General features: G+C 46.2%; 1 protein-coding gene across 1 annotated transcript in view; it reads right to left on the bottom strand.

Annotated features, from left to right (window-relative positions):
* TM9SF1 (transmembrane 9 superfamily member 1) overlaps nucleotides 1-26,756 on the bottom strand; it is a 58,840-nt gene extending 32,084 nt beyond the window's left edge. The window contains exons 1-6 of the mRNA XM_067469559.1: nucleotides 26,638-26,756; nucleotides 23,515-23,664; nucleotides 17,077-17,254; nucleotides 8,120-8,234; nucleotides 6,286-6,409; nucleotides 3,536-3,607 (exon numbers count right to left, since the gene is read on the bottom strand). Of these exons, the coding sequence (XP_067325660.1) occupies nucleotides 3,536-3,607; nucleotides 6,286-6,409; nucleotides 8,120-8,234; nucleotides 17,077-17,254; nucleotides 23,515-23,664; nucleotides 26,638-26,668 (670 nt within the window). The 5' untranslated portion in view covers nucleotides 26,669-26,756. The remainder of the gene's footprint in view (nucleotides 1-3,535; nucleotides 3,608-6,285; nucleotides 6,410-8,119; nucleotides 8,235-17,076; nucleotides 17,255-23,514; nucleotides 23,665-26,637) is intronic.

Raw genomic sequence — 26,756 nt, 5'->3', positions numbered from 1 at the left:
CCATGGCCCGATGGGTTAAACCCTTGTGCCGGCAGAGCTGAAGATCGACAGGTCAGAGGTTCAAATCCAGGAAGAGCGTGGATGAGCTCCCTCTGTCAGCTCCTGCTCCCCATGCAGGGACATGAGAGAAGCCTCCCACAAGGATGGTAAAACATCAAAACATCTGGACACCCCCTGGGCGACGTCCTTGCAGATGGACAATTCTCTCACACCAGAAGCAACTTGCAGTTTCTCAAGTCGCTCCTCACACATACACACACACACAAAAGTGGTTCCCAACCTTTTTTTGACCAGGGACCTCTCTCCAACATGAGTACCAAAAGGGTTATGAATCAGTTTTTGCTCAACTTTCGATTCGGATTGGGGTGCTGATTCAGAAAATTGCATTGGATAGACCACATCAGCTCTAGTTTCTGATACAGAACAAATGCCATGGTCAATGACAGGGAAAAAGTGGCAGGTGGTGTGAAAGGAGCGGAAAGAAAATAAATAAAATCTAATAAATAAATAATGAGGAAGGAGGATAGCAATCAGATTTTCGTCCTCACGGCCCACAGGTAAAGAACCACTGAATTACAGTATTTAGAACAGGCTAGAGATCTTGTAGAATAGTGACTCCCATGATTCAATAGCACTGAGCTGAGATAATTCAAGTGGTGTCAAACCTCATTCATTCTACCCTAGTGTGACTCCAGATATCAAGTGGATCTGTACTTTCTGCCCGCTCCATAAATGACACCAAATCTAGCACTAGAAAAGCCTTGTAAAATGTTTTCCCCTGACACTAAAGTCCAGTCGTGTTCGACTCTGGGGGTTGGTGCTCATCTCCATTTCTAAGCTGAAGAGCTGGCATTGTCCATAGACACCTTGTAGGTCATGTGGCCAGCATGACTACATGGAGCGCTGTTACTTTCCTGCTGGAGCAGTACCTATTGATTTACTCACATTTGCATGTTTTCGAACTGCTAGGTTGGCAGAAGCTGAGCCTAGTAGCAGAAGCTCACCCCGTCCCGCCGATTCGAACAACCAGCCTTTTGGTCAGCAAGTTCAGTATTTTAACTCACGGCGCAATAACCCTTTAATTTGTATTCCACCCTATCTCCCCAAGGGGACTCAGGGCGGATTTAGTATACACAAACACAAAGGGAAACATTCCAAAACACAGATAAAGGTAAAGGCTTTTGTCTCTGTGGGGTGCTGCTCATTTCCATTTCTAAGCCGAAGAACAGGCGTTGTCCATAGATACCTCCAAGGTCATGTCGCCAGCATGACTGCATAGAGCGCTGTTACCTCCTGCTGGAGCATTACCTACTGATTTACTCACATTTGCATGTTTTCGAACTGCTAGGTTGGCAGAAGCTGAGCCTAGTAGCAGAAGCTCACCCCGTCCCGCGGATTCGAACAACCAGTCTTTTGGTCAGCAAGTTCAGTATTTTAACCCACTTTTAACCCTTTAATTTGTATTCCGCCCTATCTCCCCAAGGGGACTCAGGGCGGATTCTAGTATACACAAACACAAAGGCAAACATTCTGAAACACAGATAAAGGTAAAGGCTTTTGGCTCTGTGGGGTGCTGCTCATCTCCATTTCTAAGCCGAAGAACCAGCGTTGTCCATAGACACCTCCTAGGTCATGTGGCCACCATGACTGCATGGAGTGCCCTTACCTTCTCACTAGAGCAGTATCCGATTAAAAAAAATCAAACCATAAAAGGTAAAGGTTGTCCCTTGACATTAAGTCCAGTCGTATCTGACTCTGGGGTGTGGTGCTCATCTCCATTTTTAAGCCGAAGAGCTGGCATTGTCCATAGACACCTCCAAGATTATGTGGCCGGCATGACTGCATGGAGCGCCCTTATCTTCTCGCTGGAGCAGTACCTATTGATCTACTGACATTTGCATGTTTTCGAAATGCTAGGTTGGCAGAAGCTGGGGCTAACAGTGGGAGCTCACTCCACTTCCTGGATTCGAACCTGCAACCTTTCGATCAGCAAGGTCAGCAGCTCAGCGGTTTAACCCACTGCTCCACTGGGGCCCCCAGACAAGCCTTGAGACAACCCCAAAAGAAAGCAGTAAAAGAAAGCAATATTTGGATAATAATAGTTTCCTTTGCTGTTACCTTCTCGCTGGAGCAGTACCTATTGATCTACTCACATTTGCATGTTTTCGAAATGCTAGGTTGGCAGAAGCTGGGGCTAACAGTGGGAGCTCACCCCACTCCCTGGATTCGAACCTGCAACCTTTCGATCAACAAATTCAGCAGCTCAGCGGTTTAACCTACTGTGCCACTGGGGGCTCCAGACAAGCCTTGAGACAACCCCAAAAGAAAGCAGTAAAAGAAAGCAATATTTGGATAATAATTGTTTCCTTTTTCAGAGAGACAAAAAGAGCAGATTCCTTTGTTTTCCTGGCCAAACTTTATTTTTATCAGGGCACCGAGAGGGACAGAGCAAAAAGGCCATTGGAGTAGATCTGTGCGTACGGAGAAGTCCATCTCTCTGGGCTCTGCCTTCCCCGGCCCTCGACCAGAAGTAGAGACGAAACGGAAAAGCGTAAAACTCAAGACGGACGCACCCGAAGACGGAGAGGAAGGAAGGAAGGAAGCTTTTTAAAAAATCGTTAGCAGGTTAGCACACCAAAGTGTAAAAAGAGCCAAAAAACGGACGTGTAAACATCAACTCCAAGCCACACGAACCGACACGCCGCCGACAGAACAGACGAAGAAGAAGAAGATAGTACCGGTTACCCAACGCCCCTAGCAGCTCTGGAATGCTTGACAATAATCCCCCAACCCAACCAACTCCCCAAATACAGTCTTGCTTGGCACAATGGAAACACCCCCCCCCCCAAAAAAAAAGAAACACTCCCCAATTCCTCCACCCCAGTTGGCAGCATTCGGTCGACATGCCTACTTACGGTACGAAAAAGGATATGGGCACGAAAGACCTGCATACCAAGTACAACTTCTGGGGTGTTTGTGTTTGGAAGGGGGAGAATGAAGGCATGAGAGACAAACCCCGCTCCATATAGAAGTGATTCCCCATCGTTTGACGCCCCAATTCCATGCCGCACAGATAAGGTGCAACTCTGAATCCTCCCCAGGATTGTTTTTGGAGTTTTCCAGAGTACGTCCCTTCCCACATTTACCGGGAAAGGATTATCCTCGGTTTTAGAAAAGGCCAAGAACCAAGACTCTTCAATGTTTTGGTGTCTTAATTCTGGATTCCTTTCTTATTTTCGATCCCACTGCAACCCACCCCAACAATACAATCTTTTCATATACAGTATATAGATGTTTGAGTGTGTGTGTGTGCATTTATATTTATATATATATAAATCTGTCTATAAAACTCTTTACATTCGGCACGTAAGGTCAGCTCAGGAAGGGTGTCTTATTGCCAGCACCCCTCCTGGTGTCTGGAATTGGAGGAGGAGGAGGGGGGAAAAGAGGTCCTCTCCACCTCCGCCCCCCTCCCCTAAGAAAACAAAACAATCGCAAAGAGAGAGGGAAGGTGGGCCATTTCCCACAACGCATCACGACACCCAGGCGGCAAGCTGCTTCATGTCTTCGTCGTCATCGTCCACAGCGGCGGCTGGCACTTTGGAGGCTGGCGGAGGGAAAAAGACCAGAAAGTTAGGAAAAATAAAAAAGTTGCCAATTCCATCCCTCCTGTAGAACCCAGCCTCAATTGTCAGAAATATTAAAAATTAACTAGGTATTTATAATTACAAAAATGTGAGTCAAGCACTGAAAGGATTAAACAGATATAATGATTGAAGAGAGATATTGACAAGCTGGAATGTGTCCAGAGGAGAGCGACTAAAATGATCAAGGGTCTGGAGAACAAGCCCTATGAGGAGCGGCTTAAGGAGCTGGGCATGTTTAGCCTGAAGAAGAGAAGGCTGAGAGGAGACATGATAGCCATGTATAAATATGTGAGAGAAAGCCACAGGGAGGAGGGAGCAAGCTTGCTTTCTGCTGCCCCAGAGACTAGGACACAATGGAGCAATGGCTTCAAACTACAAGAGAGGAGATTCCATCTGAACATGAGGAAGAATTTCCCGACTGTGAGAGCCGTTCAGCAGTGGAACTCTCTGTCCTGGAGTGTGGTGGAGGCTCCTTCTTTGGAAGCTTTTAAACAGAGACTGGATGGCCATCTGTCAGGGGTGATTTAAATGCAATATTCCTGCTTCTTGGCAGGGGATTGGACTAGATGGCCCATGAGGTCTCTTCCAACTCTTTAATTCTATGATTCTATGACTGCAGTTCTATATAAGCAGGTGTACCTGTAACTTCTAGCCCTCAGTCTGTGAGAGGTCTCTGTGGGAAAAGGGCCTCATTGTGTTTCTAGGCCTCAGTATGAGAAGACCTCAGTGTTAGTTCACCTCAGTGTGTTAGAAGGCGTCAGTCTGAGAGAGCCCTCAGTGTGAGAAGACCTCAGTGTTAGTTCACCTCAGTGTGTTAGAAGGCATCAGTCTGAGAGAGCCCTCAGTGTGAGAAGACCTCAGTGTTAGTTCACCTCAGTGTGTTAGAAGGCGTCAGTCTGAGAGAGGCCTCAGTGTGAGAAGAACTCAGTGTTAGTTCACCTCAGTGTGTTAGAAGGCGTCAATCTGAGAGAGCCCTCGGTGTGAGAAGACCTCAGTGTTTATTTATTTATTTATTATTCGAACTTATATGCCGCCACTCCCCTGGGGCTCGGAGCGGCTTACAAGAATGGCTAAAATCTAACAAAATTTAAAAACAATTTAAAACAATTTAAAAACAGCAATATTAAAAATCAAAGGCCTGTCGAAACAGGTATGTCTTAGGGTTAGTTCACCTGTGTTAGTTCACCTCAGTGTGTTACAAGGCGTCAGTCTGAAGAGCCCTCAGTGTGAGAAGACCTCAGTGTTAGTTCACCTCAGTGTGTTAGAAGGCGTCAGTCTGAGAGCCCTCAGTGTGAGAAGAACTCAGTGTTAGTTCACCTTAGTATGTTAGAAGGCGTCAGTCTGAGAGAGCCCTCAGTGTGAGAAGACCTCAGTGTGTTAGAAGGCGTCAATCTGAGAGAGCCCTCAGTGTGAGAAGACCTCGTGTTTATTTATTATTTGAACTTATATGCCGCCATTCCCCTGGGGCTCGGAGTGGCTTACAAGAATGGCTAAAATCTAACACAATTTAAAAACAATTTAAAACAATTTAAAAACAGCAATATTAAAAATCAAAGGCCTGTCGAAACAGGTATGTCTTAGGGTTAATTCACCTGTGTTAGTTCACCTCAGTGTGTTAGAAGGCGTCAGTCTGAGAGAGCCCTCAGTGTGAGAAGACCTCAGTGTTAGTTCAACTCAGTGTGTTAGAAGGCATCAGTCTGAGAGAGCCCTCAGTGTGAGAAGACCTTAGTGTGTTAGAAGGCGTCAGTCTGAGAGAGCCCTCAGTGTGAGAAGACCTCTGTGTTAGTTCACCTCAGTGTGTTAGAAGGCGTCAGTCTGAAAGAGCCCTCAGTGTGAGGTAGGCTTCAGTATGAGTGGGCCTGGTGTGAGAAGCCTCGGTGAGAGAAGCCCCAGGTTGAAGGTCATCGTGTGTGAAGCTCCAGTGTGAAGGCTCCTGTGTGTAAAAAGCGACTGTGTGAAACTTCTGTGTAAGTTCGTTGTGAGAAGAGGCTCTGTGAGAGTGAAGCTGTCAATCTGCATGAGAAAGAAGCCGAGTGTGGAAGCAAAGAAGGAAGTATAAATAATGAAAAGCCTCCTATGGAAGACATAATATTAGTCTGTGTGTTTTTGTTCTTTTTATCACTTTGGGCTACTGACGCTGGGTCATGCTATTGCTAATAAGTTACTCTGCTGTACATTCATGGGGAGGGTTTTTTATGAATAAGCTCTCCCCTACAACATCAACTAATTCCCTACAACCTATATCTTGCTTTGTGTCTTCAAGTCTGGCTTAAGGTATGGAGAATGACCTAAAACGTAACAAGGACACGATTTAACATTCAGTTGGCATGCCTACTTATTGTACGGCTGAGGGGGGGAAAGAACAGGGCCTGAGGCTGTTAGGAATTGTGAGAGTTGAATTCCAAAACACCTAAAAGCCAAAGCTGGCCCATGCCTGCTACATCTTACGGCATTCTGCGATCTGTACAGTCATATTTCCACATTTGCTGGAGTTAGGACACACGAGGAAGTGGGAAAACCGAATAAACAAACACTGTTTTAACCTGGGAGAACACCTCTTTAATCTGGGAGAACACTGTTTTAACCTGGGAGAACACTGGCCAGATTTTGATGGGTGCCCTGTTTCTCAGCTTCGTACCTGGCACAGCGGGAAGGCGAGAGGCAGGCACACTGGGAAGTTCTGGGGTAGGCTCCCCGACATTCAACAGCTCCTTGTCCAGGTCTTCCTGTTCCATCTCCTCCAGCTCCGCCAGCAGTTCATCCTGATGGATGCCAAGACAAGAAGAAAATGGTCAATATGGTCGTCAACACAGACAAGATGTGCCATTTTGCAAGAAAACCCAGCCTTTCCTCCACACTGTCCAGCCCACATGACGAGCATGATTTACACCCCATTGTTTAAATCTCAATGTTGGGATGAAAGACAAGTTGTAAAATGAAACCAAACATGGATTAAACCACACAGGAAAAGAGCATTAAAACATAAGCATGATCAACTTAGATTAATAACTATGGTATATATATGACACTACATAGGCGTTGGAGAGGCCACCACCCTCCTCCCTTTTATCTCTTCTTTTTTCTGTCTTTTCTTCACTCCCTTCAGATCTTTTCCTTTTTTATTTCTCTTCCTTCCTTCCTTCCATCCTTTTTCTTTCTTTCCCCTTCTTTCCTTCTTCTTTCCTTACTTTTTCTCTGTCCTCCCTCCCTCCTCATACAGGATATCTTTCTTTCCCAGTGATTATCCCACAGGGCCACTTCACCTAGCAAAAGCCAATCAAATGACATTACAGAGGGCCACTTCACTCAGAACTCAGACACAGCCTTTATGATACAAACAGACAAACATGCATACCTACCTACTTTGAGATATATACACACACAGATAAACACACACACACAATTTAAATCTGATTCGATTATATGCTATTGTTATTACTACAGCTGCTACAATATAAATTATCTAATTACATTTAAATCTAATTCAATTATGATTGCTACAGGTTCAAATTTGTTCACCAGGGTGGCTAAGATAGTGACACCTTGTCTTTCTGGTTTTTCCATGTACCCAAACATTAACTTCATGCACAAACTAATTAAAATTATTGTGAATGAAAGTACCTCGGGGTTGTGTATAGGATTATTATTATTATTATTATTATTATTAACTTTATTTATACCCCGCTAACACCTCCTGAAGGACTCGGTGCGGCTTACAAGAGGCCAAGGCCCAACACATCAATAAAACAACAGCATAACAAATACAACAATAAATAAACTCATAAAGCAAAGCAATAAACATTAAAACAATAATGAGATATATGAAGCAGAAATGAATGATGTGTTTAGATTTGGGTCCTATCTCCAAGATTATGTATATGTAAATATTCCAAAATCTATGGGGCAAAGAAATCTGAAAAATATGAACTCTTTTTGATAAAGGATACTCAACTAGTATTATTGCCATGATTGGTTGGTATTCAGTACTTCAGTTATGGATCTGTATCTCAGATGAACTGAGTAGGATTACACAGTCTTACTGTAAGGTAAAGGTAAAGGTTTCCCCTTGACATTATGTTTAGTCATGTCTGATTCTGGGGGGTGGTGCTCATATACATTTCTAAGCCGAAGAGCTGGCATTGTCCATAGAAGCCTCCTAGGTCATGTGGCCAGCATGACTGCATGGAGCGCTGTTACCTTCTCGCCTAAGCGGTACCTATTGATCTACTCACATTTGCATGTTTTCGAACTGCTAGGTTGGCAGAAGCTAGAGCTAACAACGGGAGCTCACCCCACCTGTGGATTCCAACTGCCGACCTTCTGATCAGCAAGTTCTGCAGCTTAGTGGTTTAACCCACTGCGCTACTGCAGCCCCTTAGTCTTACTGTAAAGCCTATGTAAATGCTAGCACAGACCCTTCCTAAAGTAGACAACGATCCCTATTTCCTCACAAAGCTTCCTTCCTTCATTACCTCATCAACATCATCTCCGAAGCCAACTGGTTTTGAAATGGCGTCGGAAATCTGCTGGGCAATGTCCTGTTGCTCTGTGATTTCGGCCATCAGATCGTCCACCTTGTCAATGTCCCTAAAGATGGAGGGAGACAAAAAAGAGAGGGGAAGGGCTCTTTTTATAGCTGGATCAAAAAAGTAGGCTGCTAATAATAATAATAATAATAATAATAATAATAATAATAATGGAATATCTCAGAGTTCCAGATATATGATGTATTTCCATCTGAAGGCATTCTTTATCAATCTGCATTGAACTAGCAGACTTTATTCAAATCTCTGTCTTCTTTTTGTTCTTTTTTTGGTGAAGTATTTCACCAATTATTATTATTACTATTATTATTAATTGCATTTATTACCCAAGGCAGGGTACAACACAGTTATTAAAATACATAAATAAAACATAATAATTCACATATTAAAGACTTTAAGTACATTGCCTCCTCACTAGAAGACATGAAAACCAAGGCAACTTGGAATGCTCTTTAGAAACAGCAGAATTCAAATGCAATTCCTAGCAAAATTCCAAGTTGGATTCAATTCTATTGAATGGGTAAGGCAGTATGGCCATTTCCTGAACTGTGGTTGTTGGGGAGGATGGGAATTGTAGTCCAACACCTGCACATCCGGAGAATCTTAGATTGGGAAAAAGCGAAACTATACAAAATTTCAGTTGCTAGATCCATATGCAAATCTAGTAATGGCTATGGATGGGAGTTGGAGTCATGGCCACTGGGCTCCTTTTGAACTAGTATTTCTATTAAAAATAATATTACTTTGAGGGATTTTGTAACCCCAACTTCTCTTCCGAGAAGTCTTAGGAAAGACATGATAGCCATGTTTAAATATTTGAAGGGATGTCACATTGAGGAGCGGGAAAGCTGGTTTTCTGCTACCTGCAGACGTGGGTGTCAGAAATATTAAAAATTAACTAGGTATTTTGATTAGGAAACTGTGAGTCAAGCACTAAAGAGAATGAGTAGGCTGAAGCCTGAGTCAGTGGGCCAAAGCTAGTGTCATCTTGGGGAGAGTGAGTAGGCCGAAACCTGTTAGAGTCAGTGGGCCAAAGCTAGTGTCGTCTTGAGGAGAGTGAGTAGGCCGAAGCCTGTTAGAATCAGTGGGTTAAAGCTAGTGTCGTTCTAAGGAGAGAGAGTAGGCCGAAGCCTGTTAGAGTAAGTGGGCCAAAGCTAGTGTCGTCCCGAGGAGAGTGAGTAGGCCGAAGCCTGTTAGAGTCAGTGGGCCAAAGCTAGTGTTGTTCTGAGGGGAGTGAGTAGGCCGAAGCCTGTTAGAGTCAGTGGGCCAAAGCTAGTGTCGTCCTGAGGAGAGTGAGTAGGCCGGAGCCTGTTAGAGTAAGTGGGCCAAAGCTAGTGTTGTTCTGAGGAGAGTGAGTAGGCCGAAGCCTGTTAAGAGTCAGTGGGCCAAAGCTAGTGTCGTCCTGAGGAGAGTGAGTAGGTCACAGCCTGTTAGAGTCAGTGGGCCAAAGCTAGTGTCGTCCTGAGGAGAGTGAGTAGGCCGAAGCCTTAGTCAGTAGGCCAAAGCTAGTGTCATCCTGAGGAGAGTGAGTAGGCCGGAGCCTGTTAGAGTAAGTGGGCCAAAGCTAGTGTTGTTCTGAGGAGAGTGAGTAGGCCGAAGCCTGTTAAGAGTCAGTGGGCCAAAGCTAGTGTCGTCCTGAGGAGAGTGAGTAGGTCACAGCCTGTTAGAGTCAGTGGGCCAAAGCTAGTGTCGTCCTGAGGAGACTGAGTAGGCCGAAGCTTGTTAGAGTCAGTGGGCCAAAGCTAGTGTCGTCCTGAGGAGAGTGAGTAGGCCGAAGCCTTAGTCAGTAGGCCAAAGCTAGTGTCATCCTGAGGAGAGTGAGTAGGCCGAAGCCTGTTAGAGACAGTAGGCCAAAGCTAGGGTCGTCCTGAGGAGAGTGAGTAGGCTGAAGCCTGTAAGAATCAGTGGGCCAAAGCTAGTGTCGTCCTGAGGAGAGTGAGTAGGCTGAAGCCTGTAAGGATCAGTGGGCCAAAGCTAGTGTCGTCCTGAGGAGAGTGTGTAGGCCGAAGCCTGTAAGAATCAGTGGGCCAAAGCTAGTGTCGTCCTGAGGAGAGTGAGTACGCTGAAGCCTGTAAGAATCAGTGGGCCAAAGCTAGTGTCGTCCTGAGGAGAGTTAGTAGGCCGAAGCCTTAGTCAGTAGGCCAAAGCTAGTGTCATCCTGAGGAGAGTGAGTAGGCCGAAGCCTGTTAGAGACAGTAGGCCAAAGCTAGTGTCGTCCTGAGGAGAGTGAGTAGGCTGAAGCCTGTAAGAATCAGTGGGCCAAAGCTAGTGTCGTCCTGAGGAGAGTGAGTAGGCTGAAGCCTGTAAGAATCAGTGGGCCAAAGCTAGTGTCGTCCTGAGGAGAGTGAGTAGGCCGAAGCCTGTAAGAATCAGTGGGCCAAAGCTAGTGTCGTCCTGAGGAGAACAAGTAGGTTGAAGCCTGAGAGCCAGTGGGCCAAAGCTAGTGTCATCCTGAGGAGAGTGAGTAGGCCGAAGCCTGTTAGAGACAGTAGGCCAAAGCTAGTGTCGTCCTGAGGAGAGTGAGTAGGCTGAAGCCTGTAAGAATCAGTGGGCCAAAGCTAGTGTCGTCCTGAGGAGAGTGAGTAGGCTGAAGCCTGTAAGGATTAGTGGGCCAAAGCTAGTGTCGTCCTGAGGAGAGTTAGTAGGCCGAAGCCTTAGTCAGTAGGCCAAAGCTAGTGTCATCCTGAGGAGAGTGAGTAGGCCGAAGCCTGTTAGAGACAGTAGGCCAAAGCTAGTGTCGTCCTGAGGAGAGTGAGTAGGCTGAAGCCTGTAAGAATCAGTGGGCCAAAGCTAGTGTCGTCCTGAGGAGAGTGAGTAGGCCGAAGCCTGTAAGAATCAGTGGGCCAAAGCTAGTGTCGTCCTGAGGAGAGTGAGTAGGCTGAAGCCTGTAAGAATCAGTGGGCCAAAGCTAGTGTCATCCTGAGGAGAGTGAGTAGGCCGAAGCCTGTAAGAATCAGTGGGCCAAAGCTAGTGTCGTCCTGAGGAGAGTGAGTAGGCTGAAGCCTGTAAGGATCAGTGGGCCAAAGCTAGTGTCGTCCTGAGGAGAGTTAGTAGGCCGAAGCCTTAGTCAGTAGGCCAAAGCTAGTGTCATCCTGAGGAGAGTGAGTAGGCCGAAGCCTGTTAGAGACAGTAGGCCAAAGCTAGTGTCGTCCTGAGGAGAGTGAGTAGGCTGAAGCCTGTAAGAATCAGTGGGCCAAAGCTAGTGTCGTCCTGAGGAGAGTGAGTAGGCCGAAGCCTGTAAGAATCAGTGGGCCAAAGCTAGTGTCGTCCTGAGGAGAGTGAGTAGGCCGAGGCCTGTAAGAATCAGTGGGCCAAAGCTAGTGTCGTCCTGAGGAGAACAAGTAGGTTGAAGCCTGAGAGCCAGTGGGCCAAAGCTAGTGTCATCCTGAGGAGAGTGAGTAGGCCGAAGCCTGTTAGAGACAGTAGGCCAAAGCTAGTGTCATCCTGAGGAGAGTGAGTAGGCTGAAGCCTGTAAGAATCAGTGGGCCAAAGCTAGTGTCGTCCTGAGGAGAGTGAGTAGGCCGAAGCCTGTAAGAATCAGTGGGCCAAAGCTAGTGTCGTCCTGAGGAGAACAAGTAGGTTGAAGCCTGAGAGCTAGTGGGCCAAAGCTAGTGTCATCCTGAGGAGAGTGAGTAGGCCGAAGCCTGTTAGAGACAGTAGGCCAAAGCTAGTGTCGTCCTGAGGAGAGTGAGTAGGCTGAAGCCTGTAAGAATCAGTGGGCCAAAGCTAGTGTCGTCCTGAGGAGAGTGAGTAGGCTGAAGCCTGTAAGGATTAGTGGGCCAAAGCTAGTGTCGTCCTGAGGAGAGTTAGTAGGCCGAAGCCTTAGTCAGTAGGCCAAAGCTAGTGTCATCCTGAGGAGAGTGAGTAGGCCGAAGCCTGTTAGAGACAGTAGGCCAAAGCTAGTGTCGTCCTGAGGAGAGTGAGTAGGCTGAAGCCTGTAAGAATCAGTGGGCCAAAGCTAGTGTCGTCCTGAGGAGAGTGAGTAGGCCGAAGCCTGTAAGAATCAGTGGGCCAAAGCTAGTGTCGTCCTGAGGAGAGTGAGTAGGCTGAAGCCTGTAAGAATCAGTGGGCCAAAGCTAGTGTCATCCTGAGGAGAGTGAGTAGGCCGAAGCCTGTAAGAATCAGTGGGCCAAAGCTAGTGTCGTCCTGAGGAGAGTGAGTAGGCTGAAGCCTGTAAGGATCAGTGGGCCAAAGCTAGTGTCGTCCTGAGGAGAGTTAGTAGGCCGAAGCCTTAGTCAGTAGGCCAAAGCTAGTGTCATCCTGAGGAGAGTGAGTAGGCCGAAGCCTGTTAGAGACAGTAGGCCAAAGCTAGTGTCGTCCTGAGGAGAGTGAGTAGGCTGAAGCCTGTAAGAATCAGTGGGCCAAAGCTAGTGTCGTCCTGAGGAGAGTGAGTAGGCCGAAGCCTGTAAGAATCAGTGGGCCAAAGCTAGTGTCGTCCTGAGGAGAGTGAGTAGGCCGAGGCCTGTAAGAATCAGTGGGCCAAAGCTAGTGTCGTCCTGAGGAGAACAAGTAGGTTGAAGCCTGAGAGCCAGTGGGCCAAAGCTAGTGTCATCCTGAGGAGAGTGAGTAGGCCGAAGCCTGTTAGAGACAGTAGGCCAAAGCTAGTGTCGTCCTGAGGAGAGTGAGTAGGCCGAGGCCTGTAAGAATCAGTGGGCCAAAGCTAGTGTCGTCCTGAGGAGAACAAGTAGGTTGAAGCCTGAGAGCCAGTGGGCCAAAGCTAGTGTTGTTCTGAGGAGAGTGAGTAGGCCGAAGCCTGTTAAGAGTCAGTGGGCCAAAGCTAGTGTCGTCCTGAGGAGAGTGAGTAGGTCACAGCCTGTTAGAGTCAGTGGGCCAAAGCTAGTGTCGTCCTGAGGAGACTGAGTAGGCCGAAGCTTGTTAGAGTCAGTGGGCCAAAGCTAGTGTCGTCCTGAGGAGAGTGAGTAGGCCGAAGCCTTAGTCAGTAGGCCAAAGCTAGTGTCATCCTGAGGAGAGTGAGTAGGCCGAAGCCTGTTAGAGACAGTAGGCCAAAGCTAGGGTCGTCCTGAGGAGAGTGAGTAGGCTGAAGCCTGTAAGAATCAGTGGGCCAAAGCTAGTGTCGTCCTGAGGAGAGTGAGTAGGCTGAAGCCTGTAAGGATCAGTGGGCCAAAGCTAGTGTCGTCCTGAGGAGAGTGTGTAGGCCGAAGCCTGTAAGAATCAGTGGGCCAAAGCTAGTGTCGTCCTGAGGAGAGTGAGTACGCTGAAGCCTGTAAGAATCAGTGGGCCAAAGCTAGTGTCGTCCTGAGGAGAGTTAGTAGGCCGAAGCCTTAGTCAGTAGGCCAAAGCTAGTGTCATCCTGAGGAGAGTGAGTAGGCCGAAGCCTGTTAGAGACAGTAGGCCAAAGCTAGTGTCGTCCTGAGGAGAGTGAGTAGGCTGAAGCCTGTAAGAATCAGTGGGCCAAAGCTAGTGTCGTCCTGAGGAGAGTGAGTAGGCTGAAGCCTGTAAGAATCAGTGGGCCAAAGCTAGTGTCGTCCTGAGGAGAGTGAGTAGGCCGAAGCCTGTAAGAATCAGTGGGCCAAAGCTAGTGTCGTCCTGAGGAGAACAAGTAGGTTGAAGCCTGAGAGCCAGTGGGCCAAAGCTAGTGTCATCCTGAGGAGAGTGAGTAGGCCGAAGCCTGTTAGAGACAGTAGGCCAAAGCTAGTGTCGTCCTGAGGAGAGTGAGTAGGCTGAAGCCTGTAAGAATCAGTGGGCCAAAGCTAGTGTCGTCCTGAGGAGAGTGAGTAGGCTGAAGCCTGTAAGGATTAGTGGGCCAAAGCTAGTGTCGTCCTGAGGAGAGTTAGTAGGCCGAAGCCTTAGTCAGTAGGCCAAAGCTAGTGTCATCCTGAGGAGAGTGAGTAGGCCGAAGCCTGTTAGAGACAGTAGGCCAAAGCTAGTGTCGTCCTGAGGAGAGTGAGTAGGCTGAAGCCTGTAAGAATCAGTGGGCCAAAGCTAGTGTCGTCCTGAGGAGAGTGAGTAGGCCGAAGCCTGTAAGAATCAGTGGGCCAAAGCTAGTGTCGTCCTGAGGAGAGTGAGTAGGCTGAAGCCTGTAAGAATCAGTGGGCCAAAGCTAGTGTCATCCTGAGGAGAGTGAGTAGGCCGAAGCCTGTAAGAATCAGTGGGCCAAAGCTAGTGTCGTCCTGAGGAGAGTGAGTAGGCTGAAGCCTGTAAGGATCAGTGGGCCAAAGCTAGTGTCGTCCTGAGGAGAGTTAGTAGGCCGAAGCCTTAGTCAGTAGGCCAAAGCTAGTGTCATCCTGAGGAGAGTGAGTAGGCCGAAGCCTGTTAGAGACAGTAGGCCAAAGCTAGTGTCGTCCTGAGGAGAGTGAGTAGGCTGAAGCCTGTAAGAATCAGTGGGCCAAAGCTAGTGTCGTCCTGAGGAGAGTGAGTAGGCCGAAGCCTGTAAGAATCAGTGGGCCAAAGCTAGTGTCGTCCTGAGGAGAGTGAGTAGGCCGAGGCCTGTAAGAATCAGTGGGCCAAAGCTAGTGTCGTCCTGAGGAGAACAAGTAGGTTGAAGCCTGAGAGCCAGTGGGCCAAAGCTAGTGTCATCCTGAGGAGAGTGAGTAGGCCGAAGCCTGTTAGAGACAGTAGGCCAAAGCTAGTGTCATCCTGAGGAGAGTGAGTAGGCTGAAGCCTGTAAGAATCAGTGGGCCAAAGCTAGTGTCGTCCTGAGGAGAGTGAGTAGGCCGAAGCCTGTAAGAATCAGTGGGCCAAAGCTAGTGTCGTCCTGAGGAGAACAAGTAGGTTGAAGCCTGAGAGCCAGTGGGCCAAAGCTAGTGTCATCCTGAGGAGAGTGAGTAGGCCGAAGCCTGTTAGAGACAGTAGGCCAAAGCTAGTGTCGTCCTGAGGAGAGTGAGTAGGCTGAAGCCTGTAAGAATCAGTGGGCCAAAGCTAGTGTCGTCCTGAGGAGAGTGAGTAGGCTGAAGCCTGTAAGGATTAGTGGGCCAAAGCTAGTGTCGTCCTGAGGAGAGTTAGTAGGCCGAAGCCTTAGTCAGTAGGCCAAAGCTAGTGTCATCCTGAGGAGAGTGAGTAGGCCGAAGCCTGTTAGAGACAGTAGGCCAAAGCTAGTGTCGTCCTGAGGAGAGTGAGTAGGCTGAAGCCTGTAAGAATCAGTGGGCCAAAGCTAGTGTCGTCCTGAGGAGAGTGAGTAGGCCGAAGCCTGTAAGAATCAGTGGGCCAAAGCTAGTGTCGTCCTGAGGAGAGTGAGTAGGCTGAAGCCTGTAAGAATCAGTGGGCCAAAGCTAGTGTCATCCTGAGGAGAGTGAGTAGGCCGAAGCCTGTAAGAATCAGTGGGCCAAAGCTAGTGTCGTCCTGAGGAGAGTGAGTAGGCTGAAGCCTGTAAGGATCAGTGGGCCAAAGCTAGTGTCGTCCTGAGGAGAGTTAGTAGGCCGAAGCCTTAGTCAGTAGGCCAAAGCTAGTGTCATCCTGAGGAGAGTGAGTAGGCCGAAGCCTGTTAGAGACAGTAGGCCAAAGCTAGTGTCGTCCTGAGGAGAGTGAGTAGGCTGAAGCCTGTAAGAATCAGTGGGCCAAAGCTAGTGTCGTCCTGAGGAGAGTGAGTAGGCCGAAGCCTGTAAGAATCAGTGGGCCAAAGCTAGTGTCGTCCTGAGGAGAGTGAGTAGGCCGAGGCCTGTAAGAATCAGTGGGCCAAAGCTAGTGTCGTCCTGAGGAGAACAAGTAGGTTGAAGCCTGAGAGCCAGTGGGCCAAAGCTAGTGTCATCCTGAGGAGAGTGAGTAGGCCGAAGCCTGTTAGAGACAGTAGGCCAAAGCTAGTGTCGTCCTGAGGAGAGTGAGTAGGCCGAGGCCTGTAAGAATCAGTGGGCCAAAGCTAGTGTCGTCCTGAGGAGAACAAGTAGGTTGAAGCCTGAGAGCCAGTGGGCCAAAGCTAGTGTCATCCTGAGGAGAGTGAGTAGGCCGAAGCCTGTTAGAGACAGTAGGCCAAAGCTAGTGTCGTCCTGAGGAGAGTGAGTAGGCTGAAGCCTGTAAGAATCAGTGGGCCAAAGCTAGTGTCGTCCTGAGGAGAGTGTGTAGGCTGAAGCCTGTAAGAATCAGTGGGCCAAAGCTAGTGTCGTCCTGAGGAGAGTGAGTAGGCCGAAGCCTGAGAGCCAGTGGGCCAAAGCTAGTGTCATCCTGAGGAGAGTGAGTAGGCCGAAGCCTGTTAGAGTCAGTTTGCCAAAGCTAGTGTTGTCCTGAGGGGAGTGAGTAGGCCAAAGCCTGTTAGTGGGCCAAAGCTAGTGTCGGCCTGAGGAGAGCGAGTAGGTTGAGGCCTGTTAGAGACAGTGGGCCAAAGCTAGTGTCATCTTGGGAAGAGTGAGTAGGCTGAAGCCTGTCAGAGTCAGTGGGCCAAAGCTAGTGTCGTCCTGAGGAGAGTGAGTAGGCCGAAGCCTGAGAGCCAGTGGGCCAAAGCTAGTGTCATCCTGAGGAGAGTGAGTAGGCCGAAGCCTGTTAGAGTCAGTTTGCCAAAGCTAGTGTTGTCCTGAGGGGAGTGAGTAGGCCAAAGCCTGTTAGAGTCAGTGGGCCAAAGCTAGTGTCATCTTGGGAAGAGTGAGTAGGCTGAAGCCTGTCAGAGTCAGTGGGCCAAAGCTAGTGTCGTCCTGAGGAGAGTGTTTTGGCCGCAGCCTGTTAGAGTCAGTGGGCCAAAGCTAGTGTCGTCCTGAGGAGAGTGAGTAGGCCGCAGCCTGTTAAGAGTTAGTGGGCCAAAGCTAGTGTCATCCTGAGGAGAGTGAGTAGGCCGAAGCCTGTTAGAGTCAGTGGGAGGCTTTTAAGCAGAGGCTGGATGGCCTTGGGAAGGCTTTGATGGTGTCTTCCTGCATGGTAGGAGGATGAACAAGATGTCACTTGGGGTACTTTCTGACTCCCATAATTCCATGCAGAACACCTTTTTCCAAGGAAAGACCTACATGTGTTGGTGAGCCTCCTTCATTGCCCGGGCTGCGTCCGACATGGTCTTCAGCACTTCGGTGTTGGTGGTGGCATTCTCCAGCGCTTCCCGCTGGAACTCAATGGTGGAGAGCGTGCCATCGATCTGCCCCAGTTGCTGCTCGTAGCGCTTCTTCCTCTTGAGGGCCTGTAGGGCAGCTAGAATTGAGAAAGAAAGAGAAGACACACAAGAGGGTCAACCACAGAATCACCAAGCCATCAAAACGGGCAGTCGCTATTTGCTAGATCTCCCACAAACTAATTTTCAGAACTCTGATGTTCCTCAGAATCCATCGGTCCTGAATTTCTAGTCCATATGGCATCCTTGAGATGACCCATGCATAGCATGAGGTTGGACCGGATGGCCTCTGTGGTGTTTTCCAATTCTATGGAATATTGTATCCAATTCTAGGCACCACAATTTGGAAGGAAATGTTGACTCTAAGCTGGAATGTGTCCAGAGAAGGGCGACTCAAATGATCAAAGGTCTGGAGAACGAGCCCTATGAGGAGCGGCTTAAAGAGCTGGGCATAAAGAGAAGGCTGAAAGGAGACATTATGAGAACCATGGATCAAGATGTGAGGGAAAGTCCTAGGGAGAAGGGAGCAGGCTTGTTTTCTGCTGCCCTGGAGACTAGGATGCGGAGCAATGGCTTCAAACTACAGGAAAAGAGATTCCACCTGAACATTAGGAAGAACTTCCTAATGGTGAGAGCTGTTCAGCAGAGGAACTCCTTGCTCCGGAGTGGTGGAGGCTCCTTCTTTGGAGGCTTTTGAGCAGAAACTGGATGGCCATCTGTCAGGAAAATGCGATTTTCCTGCTTCTTGGAAGAGGGTTAAACTGCATGGCCCACAGGGTTTCTTTCAATACTATGATTCTATATGGCTATGATTATGAACTCAAATACAAGCGTCATTCTGCTATGGATTTGGGGTATGAGACTTGGGACTTATTCTGGAAAATGGATCTCCAAAACTGCAGATTTCCAGCACTGCCAAAGGGCTGGATTAAATGCCCATAGAGAACGTATCTCCTGCCACGAACCATCACAAAATTTAAGATCTTCAGGCGAGGCCCTGCTCTCGATCCCACCACTATCACAAACACGGTTGATGGGGACGAGAGACAGTGCCTTCTCAGCAGTGGCCCCCCGCCTATGGAACGCCCTCCCTAGAGATATCAGATTGGCCACCTCCCTCTTGTCTTTTAGAAGGAAAATCAAGACTTGGTTATGGGACCAAGCGTTTGATCAGTGAGCAGCAAGTGGAAGATCACACAACTTACGGCAATGAATTGACCCAGACTGGTTTTTGGATTTCGATTTTAATGGATGGACCAAATACTTCATTTGTACCTCTTAAATGCCAGTCAAATGGACATAGATTGGAAAATTATCTTATCAGGGAAATGACACCATTTCCTCAGCCCAATATAGAATGACATGTTGCCCTTTCTATGACAAATACCTCTGATAAGATCTTAATTAAGGACTGACATCATCAAACCCGACTGCCTCCACTCCTCAGTGGAAATCTTATGTGCCGAGTGTACAAGTAAAAGCTTTTTTACTTCCTCAATGAATCGGAATTTATAGATATCACCAGTTTTAGATATGGGGAAAATATTCCATCTATCATTCCTTTTAGTGTTCCAGGAAGGAGATTTAATAACTGAAGCAGGATATTCCATCTTAAATAGAAGATACCCTTAGTATCAAGGCATAGTTTGTTCATGATCAGGAGTGCATCTACATTGCAGAAATACATTGGAGAATTAATAGAGTTTGATACTGTTTGAATCGCCGTGGCTGTTTGTGTTCTGTCTTCCAGGAACATAGTTTGCATTACCTTTTAGTTGCATGGGATAGAGTTCTTTTGCATTTCCCCAGGGCTGCTACAGACCCAGCAGCACCCTGGAGTTAAACATATCAGAGTCTGCAAAGCCAGACTGCAAGCCCTCTGCAGTTACTGGTTTAGAAAAGTATCTCTTTGGGTCTAGAGACTGCCCTTTTTCCAGAGGATGAGATCTCCGTTTTGGAATCTCCCCTGCCTCCTTCAGTAGAGAAAGAAAGATGTGTTGTTGGTCAGTTAGGTAGCTCTGAAAAAGTCATTGTAAGTACGATTGAGTGAGTTATATCGATAAAGAAGCTAATTGAGATAGATAGTAATTGAGTTATAGATAGCAATTGAGTTATAGATAGCAATTGAGATATAGAAAAGTTATTGAATATTATTGAGCACTACTTCATCTCCAAAGCTAACCTTGAGCTATAGATAGGGAAAAACCTGTTTTTCTAACCATAGCAGCTCAGGGTTAGGGTGAAAGGATCCCAGGATATTTTCTACATTTTGGGGAAGAGTTATCTCAGTAACTGAAGAAAAAAGAAAGATCATCTCTATGATTTCACCAATTGACTGTTTTGTTTATAACTTTGACAAGCTGTGCCAAGTCTGCAAGGGCTTTGAGAAATAAATATTCTGTTTTAATGCTCAAAACCTGTAGTAGCCTCAGTTGCTGGGAATCTCAAGCTTCTAAAGAAAGACCCCTGCGGTCCGCCCAGACAAAGAGAAGCACGTCTTAGTTTTATTTTTATAGGATCTGGGTGTGACGGCACAGTATGCAAATGAAATCATGGGAGATGTAGCTTTATAAGTCCTTCTTTCCCAAAAAGTGCTGGCGCCCTATCGAACTCCAAATTCCAAGACTCCATAGAGTTGAGCCATGGAGTCAAACTACATTAGTTCTACAATGTAGATCAGGCATGGCAATTCCTGGTCTCAGGCCCTTTCCTTTTCCCCCTCAGCCGCTTAAGCGGCTGAGGGGGGAAAGGAATGGGCCTGAGGCCAGGAATTGAAGCCCAAAAGCACCTGGAGGGCCAAAGTTTGCCCATGCCTGATGTAGATGCATCCTAATGATCAGAGGAAGCCTATCAGTGAAGATACTTTACTAGGTGGCAACAATGGGAAAACACCCACTCATATTTCTGTTCCAGATTTCAACAAAGGAACACGTCAACAAATGATTAACTGCATAAATCAGTCTCCTATCTATCTATCTATCTATCTATCTATCTATCTATCTATCTACACATATATATAGGAGACTGATTCATGCAGTAATCATTTGTTGACATATATAAAATCTTTCTTTTTTAATGTATAAAGAAATGGAGTATGCTCTTTGTTTATACAACTCTTGCAGAGAGAAAGAAGGATCAGATGGTAGCTCCTGACAAAGGAGTCAATTGCATCACAGCTAGTTTCACTTTCCTAAGCAAAATATTAACCCACAGTTGCCTTCTCATTTTGGGCTGGGCCTCCTCTTGAAGCCTCTAGTTATGGCCTTGCCAGAGCTTGGGAAAGTGCCTCTTTTTGGGGGAACAGAACTTCCAGAATCTTCCAGCCAGTATAGTTAGGAGCATTCTGGGAGTTGTAGTCCAAAAAACCAAAACAAAAGACCAGATTGGCCTTTTGGGCTGGGCCTTCTGTTGAAGCCTCTAGTTATCTCCTTAGCATAGCTTGGGAAAGTTCCTCTTTTTGGGGGGAACTGAGCTTTCAGAATCATCCAGCCAGCATGGTCAGGGACATTCTGGGTGTTGTAGTCCCCCCAAAAATATTTTTTTAAACCAAAACAAAAGACTGCTTCCTTGGAGACTAGGATGCGGAACAATGGCTTCAAACTACAAGAGAGGAGATTCCATCTGAACATGAGGAAGAACTTCCTGATTGTGAGAGCTGTTCAGCAGTGGAACTCTCTGTCCCTGAGTGTGGTGGAGGCTCCCTCTTTGGAAGCTTTTAAACAGGGGCTGGATGACCATCTGTCAGGGGTGCTTTGAATGCAATATTCCTGCTTCTTGGCAGAATGGGGTTGGACTGGATGGCCCATGAGGTCTCTTCCAACTCTTTGATTCTATGATTCTATGATCAGACTAGATTGGCATTTGGTCTGATTTTCTACCTATGTTTTTAAGGAAACTCTTCAGCATTGTATAGAGAAAAAAAACAACTGAATAAAACAAGCATGCTAACCTACAGCATTGTTTTTTTTTTCTTGTAAAACTACAACTCCTAGGATTCCATAGCACTGAACCATGACAGTTAAAGACCAGTGACAAATGCATTAATTCTGCAGTGTAATGTTGTAATGTGCTGTTTTTAGGTGAACTGATATTGTCATTGTCTAACACGTTGGTGTGATTTTACCAGTATTTTATGCGTTTATGGCACTTGTATGTGCTTCTGTAAGCCACCCCGAGTCCTTTTTGGGAGATGGTAGCAGGGTATTATTATTATTATTATTCCTCTTAAGGCATATCTACAAAGACTTACAACTAATATTACATTATATTAATTACATATAATATAATATATAATATATAATACATATATATATATAATACATATATACATATTATATATATATTATATAATATATAATATATAATACAACTAATATTACATTATATTAAATACATATAATATAATATATAATATATAATACATATATATATATATAATACATATATACATATTATATATATATTATATAATATATAATATATAATACAACTAATATTACATTATATTAATGTAATATTAGTTGTAAGTCTGTGTGGATATGCCTTAAGAGGAATAATACTAATAATAATAATAATAATAATAATAATTATACCCAGCTACCATCTCCCAAAAAGGAGATGGTACAACTAATTAAAAAGACAAACTGCTGCCCCTAGAAGTTTCCAGGAGAGGGAATTCATAAGGATATTTTTTAGTGATTAAAAAGTTAAGAACTCTAGTAGAATCCAGGGCCACAACTCCAGTCATGAAGGACGACAGCTATTTTTTCCATCTCGATTCTATAGTCAAGGAAAGAAAGGCGACCTTTGGTTTCAAACGCCTGCTCTCCCTCCCCCTATGTTCCTTTAATCTCCCTCTCTCAAATAAGAGCTGGCTCTGGAGATATGTGTTAATAATGAAATGTTGCCTCCCAATCTGGCAGAGGTTTTTAAACAGAGGTTGGATGGCTATCTGAGGAGAGGGTTTTCATTGTGTCTTTCTGGCTGGATGAATGGGGATGGACTAGATGGCCTCTGGAGGTCTCTTCCAATTTTATAATTCTGATCCACACACTCATCTAGTTCATCTTCACCCATGTCTTTCCTCCCCTCTTTAAGACACAGTAATTTTACTTTTAGAGCCCTTCCAGACAGGCCCTATCTGATCCTAGTTTTTCTGTTTATCCCAGATTATCTGGCAGTGCGGACTCATATTATCTGGTTTAAAGCAGAAAAGCTGGGAATGTGATTTTCCGGCTCCTTAGCACAGGGTTGGACTGGATGGTCCACTAGGTCTCTTCCGATTCTATGATTAGTGGAAGGTCGCACTCCACAATCCACATCCATTGTCTTCCTTTTGACCCTCTACCTTGTGTATCTATTTATTTATTTACTGTATTTACCATCAAGGGGGGACTCAAGGCAGTTTACAATACACTAATTAATTGCAAAAATTCAATGCCAACATACATAAAGAAATCATAATAACTAATTACTACTCATAACTATGAATTTAAAATCAATTAAAACCATTAAACATAAGACATACATAACATTGAAACATTCAGACAAGCATAAAATCATCCTAGTATAAACATTAACAACCCATGATCTATATATATATGCTCTGTGTGTACCTTAAAAACAAAAGAACCAATGAACGAAATCACACCCAATTTGGCAACAAAACATCTCACAACGTAAGGAGTGACCATCACTCAAAAATTATGATTTTGTCATTTGGGAGTTGTAATTGCTGGGATTTATAGTTCACCTATAATCAAAGAGCATTTTGAACTCCACCAACAATGGAATTGAACCAAACTTTGCACACAGTTCTCCCATAACCAACAGAAAATATTGGAAGGGTTTGATGGGCAGTGTCCTTTGGTTTTGGGAGTTGTAGTTCACCTACATCCATAGATGACTGTGGACTCAAACAAGGATGGATCTGGACGAAACTCTACAAGAATATTCAATATGCCCAAATGTGAACACTGTTTGGGGGAAATAGAATCTTGACATTTGGGAGTTGTTGCTGGGATTTATAGTTCACCTACAGTCAAAGAGCATTCTGAACCCCACCAATGATAGAATTGGGACAAACCTCCCACACGGAACCCCCATGTGGGCCACAGCAACACCTGGCAGGGGACAGCTAGTTGTGTATATATCTCACTCTGGATTCATGCTCTTATTAGTAGCTGGACCATCAGGGATTTCCAAACTTTGATCCTCCACGTGTTTTGGACTCCAACTCCCAGTATTCTTTTGGTGAACAGCCAGGAATACTGGGAGCGGAAGTCCAAAACAATAGGAAGGCCAAAGCTTTGGAAACACGTGGATCCCATTCCAACTCTACCTCTTTTGTTTTTGGTGCCATGCTTTTTAGCAGACTGTAGCTCCTGCTGGATCTTCTGCTCCAGGAATTCCTGCTTCTTGACCAGCACTTCTTCGGTCTCCCGCAGTTTCTGGATGGCCTCTTGCGGGGTCGGCGCTTTGGCCTTCTTACCTGAAATAAAAGGTTGGGAAAAAAAGATTAAACGTTTATTTACTCCATGAATCAGCTGCCTCCAACCTACTCATGATGGACTACAGTTCCCATCATCTGGAAGGGAAGACTTTGGGTGCATCTACATAAAGTATCATAAAGTTGGAAGAGACCGCATGGGCCATCCAATCCAACCCCCTGCCAAGAAGCAGGAAAATTGCATTCAAAGCACCCCTGCACAGATGGTCATCCAGCCTCTGTTTAAAAGCCTCCACCACACTCCAGGGCAGAGAGTTCCACTGCTGAACAGCTCTCAGTCAGGAAGTTCTTCCTAATGTTCAGATGGAATCTCCTTAAGCGGCTGAGGGGGGAAAGGAAAGGGCCTGAGGCTGTTAAGAATGGTGGGAGTTGAAGTCCAAAACACCTGGAAGGCCCAAGTTTGCCCATGCTTGATCTACACTGTAGAATTAACTGGCAGCACTTTAACTGACATGGTTCAACACTATGGAATGCTGGGAGATGTAGTTTCCCAAGGTCTTTAACCTCCTCTGCTCAAGAGTGTTGGTGCCTCACTAAACTACAACTCCCAGGGTCCCATAGCACTGGCCCACTGTAGTGAAAGTGGTGTCAAACTGTATTCTTTACACAGTGTAGATGGTTTAACACTATGGAATCCTGGGATTTGTAGTTTCCTAAGGTCTTTAACCTCCCCTGCGCATGACTGTCAGTGCCTCACCAAACTCCCAGGGTCCCATAGCACCGACCCATTGTAGTGAAAGTGGTGTCAAACTGTATTGTTTACACATTGTAATGGTTCAACACTATGGAATCCTAGAAGTTGTAGTTTTGCAAGGTCTTTAGCCTCCTCTGCTCAGGAGTGTTGGTGCCTCACCAAACTACAACTCCCAGGGTCCCATAGCACTGACCCATGGTAGTTGAAGTCCAAAACACCTGGAGGGCCCAAGTTTGCCCATGTCTGACCTAGACTATAGAATCAATACCGTTTGGCAGCACTTTAACTGACATGGTTCAACACTATGGAATCCTGGAAGTTGTAGTTTTCCAAGGTCTTTAACCTCCTCTGCTCATGAGTGTTGGCCCCTCACCAAACTAAAACTCCCAGTGTCCCATAGCACTGACCCATTGTATTGAAAATGGTGTCAAACTGTATTGTTTACATAGTGTAGATGGTTCAACACTTTGGAATCCTGGGAGTTGTAGTTTCCCAAGGTCTTTAGCCTCCTCTGCTCAAGAGTGTTGGTGCCTCACCAAACTACAACTCCCAGGGTCCCATAGCACTGACCCATGGTAGTAAAAGTGGTGTCAAGCTGTATTGCTTATACAGTGTAGATGGTTCAGCACTATGGAATCCTGGGAGTTGTAGTTTCCCAAGAATCCTTGGGAATCCTGGGAGTTGTAGTCTTTAACCTCCTCTGCTCATGACTGTTGGCCCCTCACCAAACTACAACTCCCAGAGTCTCATAGCACTGACCCATTGTATTGAAAATGGTGTCAAACTGTATAGATCAGTGGTTCTCAACCTGGGGTCCCCAGATGTTTTTGCCCTACAACTCCCAGAAATCCCAGCCAGTTTACCAGATATTAGGATTTCTGGGAGTTGATGGCCAAAAACATCTGGGGACCCCAGGTTGAGAACCACTGGTATAGATGGTTCAACACTTTGGAATCCTGGGAGTTGTAGTTTCCCAAGGTCTTTAACCTCCTCTGTTTAAGAGTGTTGGTGCCTCATCAAACTACAACTCCCAGGGTCCCATAGCATTGACCCATTGTAGTGAAAGTGGTGTCAAACTGTATTGTTTACAGAGTGTAGAGGGTTCAATACTTTTGGAATCCTGGGAGTTGTAGCTTCCCAAGGTCTTTAACCTCCTCTGCTCATGAGTGTTGGTTCCTCACCAAACTACAACTCCCAGGGTCCCATAGAACTGACCCATTGTATTGAAAGTGGTGTCAAACTATTGTTTACACAGTGTAGATGGTTCAACACTATGGAATCCTGGGAGTTGTAGTTTCCCAAGGTCTTTAACCTCCTCTGCTCAAGAGTGTTGGTGCCTCACCAAACTACAACTCCCAGGGTCCCATAGCACTGACCCATAGTAGTAAAAGTGGTGTCAAGCTGTATTGTTTACACAGTGTAGATGGTTCAGCACTATGGAATCCTGGGAGTTGTAGTTTCCCAAGGTCTTTAGCCTCCTATGCTCAAGAGTGTTGGTGCCTCACCAAACTACAACTCCCAGGGTCCCATAGAACTGACCCATTGTATTGAAAGTGGTGTCAAACTATTGTTTACACAGTGCAGATGGTTCAACACTTTGGAATCCTGGGAGTTGTTGTTTCCTAAGGTCTTTAACCTCCTCTGCTCAAGAGTGTCGGTGCCTCACCAAACTACAACTCCCAGGGTCTCATAGCATTGACCCATTGTAGTGAAAGTGATGTCAAACTGTATTGTTTACACAGTGTAGACATACCTTTTTCCTAAAGGAAAACCAATCCCTTAAAACAGTGGTCCTTGGGGTACCCATGTTTATTTGGGACTCCAACACCCAGGACTCCCAGGAATGCTGGGAACTGAAGTCCAAAAACACCTGGAGGCCCAAAGACTGCCTTGAAATAAAAGGAAGGTTGAAGAGGGAGAAGTAAAAGGCCTTCCCATCAGGACACAATCATGGGGCTTTCCAGCCACTGCTTCAAAATGGAGGAAAACAAATAGCAGCCTTCCATCCTGGTACTGAGAAACCAGGGCCAAGATCTCTCTTCGCCTCCCCCCATATTATGGGCAACGTGGTACAGTCCGCCCCCCTATAGAACATTTGGAACACTCCCCTTCCCTGGATTCAATAGAGGCTTTTTCCTCCCCCCCTCCCCCTTTTTTGTTTGGTTTGTCCCAAACATTCCATGGTTTTCTAAGGCGATTGGGAGATACCATTTCCCTGCGCGGGGGAAGGGGGTAGAAAAAAATAATAATATTGGTCTTACCCTTCCCAAAAAGCTTCCCCAACCCACTCATCTCGCCTGGTCGGGAATTCACTGGGTTTCCTCTTCCGGCTTCACCCACCTTGCTCCCTATTTCCCCCTCTCTCTCCGCCCTGATCACA

The sequence above is a fragment of the Anolis sagrei genome, chromosome 6, assembly GCF_037176765.1.
Source record: "Anolis sagrei isolate rAnoSag1 chromosome 6, rAnoSag1.mat, whole genome shotgun sequence".
NCBI lineage: Eukaryota > Metazoa > Chordata > Lepidosauria > Squamata > Dactyloidae > Anolis > Anolis sagrei.
The sequence above is the reverse complement of the archived record's forward strand: the minus strand, read 5'-3'. Positions and strand labels throughout refer to the sequence as shown.